This window comes from Neomonachus schauinslandi, chromosome 1 (genome assembly GCF_002201575.2).
Source record: "Neomonachus schauinslandi chromosome 1, ASM220157v2, whole genome shotgun sequence".
Taxonomy (NCBI): Eukaryota; Metazoa; Chordata; class Mammalia; order Carnivora; family Phocidae; genus Neomonachus; species Neomonachus schauinslandi.
In genome coordinates, this window is record NC_058403.1 from 205,901,491 (window position 1) to 205,907,703 (window position 6,213).

Genomic DNA, 6,213 nt, shown 5'->3' on the forward strand with positions numbered 1-6,213 from the left:
GGAGGAATTACTGGACAGAAGAGGGAGATTGCAAGAGCTGGGGAGTCCCTTTAGTTCTGAAGACAGAGGGGATCACCTGAGGGCCAACAGGGTGGGAGATCCTGCTGGGTGTGAGGGGGAGGGGCACCATGGTCAAACTAGAGGAGGGGGCACTTGGGCCTAAAGGGATGGAGGGGACATGAGTCTGATGGGGGAGAAGGGACTCCTGGGTCAGAGGCAGGACTTCAAGGCCTCGTGGGATTTGGTCCTTGGTCATTGCCTCCCCATCAACTGCTCTTTCTCTGCTCTCTCTGCCACTGTCTCTTGGGTAGGCATCAGGAGGGTACTACCCTGAGATCCCGGAAAGGGACAGCCAAACCTCACCACATACCCCAGCTGACTCTTGTCTCAGGTGGACATGGCCTGCAGGGGCCACGCTCGACCCAAGGGACTGACCTGGACCCTAGGACTGACCCTGGCATGGATCCTGCTGGGAGCCTGTGGAGGAAGCCGCCTACTCCCAGCTATGTCCCGGAGACATCATAGGCTGGCGGCCGATCTTGGCACAGGTCAGCTGCACCTTGCAGGTGAGCACTCCAGACCCTGCCTAACCTCCAACACCCAAGAAATCCCACTTCACCATAGCAATACCAGAATTTCCTTATGAGAGGAGCTTAGGGTGACGCATGGGTGGGGGAAGATGGGGAGTCAGGGCTTGTGCTGAAGAATGGTAGTTAAAGGGGCACCCGGATGGCGCAGTCAGTTAAGCGTCTGCCTTCAGCTTAGGTCATGATCCCAGGGTCCTGCTTCTCCCTCTCCCTCTGCCTGCTGCTCCCCGCTGCTTGCGCGCTCTCTCTCTCTCTCCCTGTGTGTGTCAAATAAATAAATAAAATCTTAAAAAAAAAAAAAAAGAATGGTAGTTAAAGTGCACAGATTCTGGAGTCAGACTCCTGGATTCAAATCCCAATCCCAATTCTGCCACTTCATAACTGTGTGACTCTGAGCAAGTCACTTAACCTCTCTGGACTTCATGTAGACCATTAAAAAGGGAGAAAAATGATAGACCTACCTAATAGGGGTATTGTAAAGGGGTATATGTAAGTATATGGAAACTTATACCATTATCAGGGACATAATAAATAATAAGCTGATTATGATAAACTATTATTATTATTATTATTATTCGAAATTGCATTTGTGTCCCAAGAGAAGTGTCTTTATTTAACTTTAATGTTTGGGCGGCACTCACATAACTGGGGTTATGTTCAGGGGACCCCCAGGCCTTGGTTCCCCAATCCTACCTGAGGATCCAAGACCCCAACTCACAGGAGTCCCCTTCCCCATGGTCCTGTTGTCCCTCAGAGATGGACACGCCAGAGGCATCGGACCCTGGGATGGTCCCAGAACGCTGTGGGGACCCGAGCCCCGGGTGAGTACAGTACTCGCCAGCGTTTCCTTGTGTTCTTTGCTCCAGTTGCACCTGCCAGGGGCCACAGCCCCTGTGCATCCTGACCCAAACGAGCCTGTCTTTCCCGATGTTCAGGTGCGAATCCTTTCTGGGACACCTCCAAGTTGTCCTCCACAGTCGCTTCCGCCTGCTGTTACTGGGGATACGCCAAGCGCAGCCGCTCTGTTCCGAGCTCTGCGATGTCTGGTATGGGAGGCGGGGCATAAGGGGCGTGTCCTATGGTTTGGGCAGGACCAAAGGCAGGATCTGCAGTTTGCTAATCCTAGAGTTTGAAGGGGCGTCGCCTGCCTCCCAACAAGGCCAAGGTCTAAAGATGAGGCCTAGTGTTTAGAGGCCAGGTAGAAAGGAGCGGGGCCTGTAAAGGACCGGGCTTTTAAGATTGGCAGTACGGCGGCGTGGCCTTCCATGGACCTGGGCTTTTAAGGGGCGGGGCCTCCTGATAGAAAAGAGAAGCTAAAATGGTGGGGAATGTAAGGGGCTGGCCTAAATTAGATGGTCTGAAGTCTGCAGGGATGAGGCCAGTTGTGCCAGGGCCCCGGGTATGTGTGGAGAATATAGGGCAGGGTGAAATCTGGAGGATGGCGTCCCTGGAGACGTGGCCCTAAGAGGCGGGACCTGGATCTGGGGGCGGGACATACACGGAGCGAAGACTTAGAGGGCAGGAAACCCACTAGCACGCGACTGCGGAGACTTTACCCACCTTCCCTCTACACACCATCCACAGGTTTGCCACATGCGAAAACGATATTACCTGCGGCCCGACTTGGCTCCCACTTCTAGAAAAGAGGGGCTGTGAGCCTGGCTGCACTACCTATGAGCAGGTGAGCTTGAGACAGAAGGTGCGGGTGAGAGACTGGGACCTCCCCTTATTATGTCCAGTCTTAACCCGCCTAGGCCCCAGGATCCGGACTGACACTCCCAAGGCCCCTGCTCCCACCCTTCCCCCTTCCGCAGCCCAACCTCCATAGTGGGATACGTCTGTACGCTCCTTAGGGCCCACTGAGTCTGGATTTGGCCTCCCCAAGGGACCATCTCTGCTCTAGGCCCATCCACAGTTTCCCCTGGAAGACCCAGAAGCCCGAATCACCTTCCCTAAGGCCCCAGCCTTAATCTGGCCCTCCCCCACCCCAACCCTGGGACCCAGGAAAAATAACTCGCCCTCCCAGGACTCCACTCCTGTTATGGCCCCGCCCCCACACTCCCGGGAGGACCCAAAGCGGGTAATTGCTCAGATTGACTCAGATTTAAAATTTGGGATGTAAGTGCTACTCCTGATCCTCCTCCTATCCAAGAGCCTTAGGACAGCCTGTAGACCGCGCTTCTACACTGGCCCCTACTTGCAAAGTCCGGGATTTTCCCTTTCCAAGGCCACGCCCCTCAGCCCTCCCTCCTCCCCAGCCCGAATGCCACGCCCCCCGAGTATCAGGACTCAGCCCACTCGGGCCCTAACTCCACCCCCTCTCCCAGACCTTCGCTGACGGGGCGGACCTTTGCCGCTCCGTTCTGGGCTACGCGCTGCCGGTGGCAGCTCCTGGCGCCGGTCACTGCCTCAACATTTCCATCTCGGTACTGCCGGGTTCCAGACAGGAACGGAAGGCCCGGGAAATCGCCTTCCCGCGTTTCCGCCGTTCACGCACCTGGATCCTGGATGGTGCGGGCAGCGGGAGTGGCAGTGGAGGCGGCAGCGGCCCCTAGGGGGGCGCGGGGCCTTGGATGGGAGATGAGCCCCTTCCCCTGACCCGGCCCTCAAGACACCCAGAGCTCCACCTCTCTCCCGCTCTGCCTTCTAGTTTCGAGTCCTGTCCCGCCTCCCTGGAGTCCCAGAGACTCGCCCTTCTCCAGGTGATCAAAGAAATAATCCAGCTCTAGCTCATCTTGCCCTCTCCCCCCTGAATAAAGTCGCCAACTAGAGCACTGTGGTGTGGCTGCTTCTTGGGGAAATAGGTGGCAAGAATAGTTGCCAGAAAGTGATCAGTGTCTCACTTCAAATCTTCAGGTCCCAGAGTTAGCAAGTGATGCGCACTAGCATGTAAATGATAGCCTATATTCTGAGCACTTTCACAACTTGGAATATCCAGGTGTCAGAAATGGAGAGGGGTCCAGAAGAGGGGCTGACAAGGGCAAAAGATATGCTCCCCCACTGTATGCCACCAAGTCCATGAGGAAGCTCCTTGACTTGTATAGACCTCAAGACAAACTTTATGGCCCTCCCCTCTGAGTAAGCCGACCCAACAGTGGCTAGCCTGATGCCTCCTTCATTCCTTCCTCCCTTTCTTCCAAATCCCAGGCCTCTACCTAAGACAAAGGACTTGACTCAGATTTAAAATTTGGGATGTAAGTGCTACTCCTGATCCTCCTCCTATCCAAGAGCCTTAGGACAGCCTGTTTCCTCACCAGTAAAACAGGGGCAATGTGCCTTTTAGTTCTGTTCAATAGAACAAGACTGATGATGTCTCCTGTACCCAGACACTGCTGTGATAGATCAGGCCCATTCTCTGCCCTCAGGGAAGATGGAAAGGCATGAGAAGAGACTCCTGCGAGAGTAGCAGATAGACCTCTTTCAGCCGCAAGAGAGAAACTCAGCTCAAATTACCTTTCGCCAACAGTGATGAGCTTCAGGAATGGCTGTATCTAGGTCCTTAAATGCTAGGAATCTATCTGCATCTTTTTCTTGGCTATACTTTCGGACAGGATCTCCTCGCAACAGCAAAGATGGACCAGCAACTACATGATTCCAGTGGTTAAAATGGGCCTATTGCTCTGTAAAGCCAGCAAAGTTTCCAGTGCTGGCACTCAATGATCCTGCCTTATCATGAGCCCATCACCAAACCAATCACTGTGCCCAGAGGGATGCTGTACTCTCACTGGCTTGACATGGGTTATGGGCTTGTGCCTGAAGGCAAGGTGGGGTCAGTTCCATCTGAACCATATGGACTGAGGATGGTGGAGAGGTGGTCCCAAAGGAAAATCAGGTGCTGGAACCAGAAGGTTAAGGAGTGCTGGGGAGGGAATCAAGATATATTGGCCATAGAGACGTGGCTATGACCCTGACTCTGGAGTATGTCCACCTGGGTTCAACATCCCAGTTCTACCATTTACTCATGCTATAACTTTGCGAATGTTGCCCAGCCATTCTGAGTCTGTTTCTTTATCTATCAAATGGGGATGATAATCATTCCTCTCCTAGGGTTGTTGGGAGAATTAATGAGTGAATGCAAGTTGTTCTGGTTGTACATCGCTGGGTAGCAACTCCAAACTCAGTGGTAAAAAACAACAATCATTATTCTTTCTGGTTTCTGGTGGTGGTCCTTGTTCACTTAAACACTGGCCGGGGTTAGTCATCTTAAAGGCGTCTTCATTCACACATCTGTTGGTTGGCACTGGCTCTTGCCTTGAACCTGAGGTGGGGCTGCCGACCAGAATCGCTACACGTGACCAGTCCCTGTGGCTTGGGCTTCCTCACAGTATGGCATCTGGGCTCCAAGGGCAAGAGTTTCCAAGACAGTCTGGTTGAAGTGGTCTCCTCTCTGACTCCCTAGCCTTGGAAATCAGTGTCGTCTCCACTCTCTGTTCGCTGATGTTGTGTCACCAGACCTAGCTCATATTCAAGGGGAAGCATCTAGACTCCATCTCCTCATGGGAGGGAGGTCACATAAAATACTTAGAAAGAGCCGGGCACATAATTAACAATAAGTGTAGACGTCATCCATTATCATTGTTGCGGTTATATACTGTATTATTGTGACAAGGATAAGCTGGCATTCAAGGAAGAAAGTAGATAAGCCTTTGAAGGATCTCCAGGCAGATGACCAAGCGATAGGCAAGGGCATTTCAAGTAGAAGGCCTGGGTATTTCAGGGTCTGGGATTCCCAGTTGCTCAGTGAGCCTGGAACACAGCATGGGAGATGGGGTCAGATCACAGAAGGCCTTGAACACCAGGCAAAGGGCCTTGGCCCTGATGATAAGGGGTGTGAAAGCCATGGAAGGTTTACACAGAGAAAGATCCATCAGACTGACACTTTTTTTTAAAAAAGATTTTATTTATTTATTTATTTGAGAGAAAGAGAGAGAGCAGGAGTAGGGGGGAAGGGACAGAGGCAGAGGGAGAAGCAGATTCCCCGCTGAGCAGGAAGCCCAATGCGGGGCTCAATCCCAGGACCCTGGGATCATGACCTGAGCCGAAGGCAGACGCTTAACCGACTGAGCCACGTGGGCAACCCCGGACTGACACTCTTGACTGCCTGGATAAGGAACACCAGTGAGGACCTCGGGACAGGAAGCAGAAGGTGGGCAGAGATGGGTGAAAGAGAACCAGAGGAATAACCCCCATGGTGGTCCTAAGGAGAGCAGGATCGTGTGCAACCTTCCAGAAACGGGTTGTGGTTAACTTCATTTTATTTTTTTTAATTTTTAAAAAAGAATTGATTGATTGATTGACTGACTGTGAGAGTAGGGAGGAGCAGAATCCCAAGCAGCCTCCACGCTCAGGGTGGAGCCCAACATAAGGCTCGATTTCACGATCCTGAGATCATGACCTGAGCCGAAATCAAGAGTCAGACACTTAACCTACTGAGCCACCCAGGTGCCCCCAGACTCCACATTTCTAACAGATGAGCTTGATGCTGCTGATCTGGGGATCCCTAGTTGAATATCCAGGGATTCAAAGACATTTGTTAGAAGTAACATTTGCGGGTGCATGGGTGGCTCAGTCCGTTAAGTGTCTGCCTTCAGTTCAGGTCATGATCCCAGGGTCCTGGGATCAGCCC

The 6,213-nt window shown here is 52.6% G+C and overlaps 1 protein-coding gene across 1 annotated transcript; it reads left to right on the top strand.

Annotated features, from left to right (window-relative positions):
• The first annotated feature begins 385 nt into the window (after positions 1 to 385).
• Positions 386 to 3,142, top strand: RTBDN (retbindin). The gene is made up of 5 exons (XM_021705425.1): positions 386 to 566; positions 1,342 to 1,408; positions 1,523 to 1,633; positions 2,172 to 2,268; positions 2,915 to 3,142. The coding sequence occupies exons 1-5, from the start codon at positions 398 to 400 to the stop codon at positions 3,140 to 3,142; spliced, it is 672 nt and encodes a 223-aa protein (XP_021561100.1). The 5' UTR covers positions 386 to 397.
• The last annotated feature ends 3,071 nt before the right edge of the window (positions 3,143 to 6,213 follow it).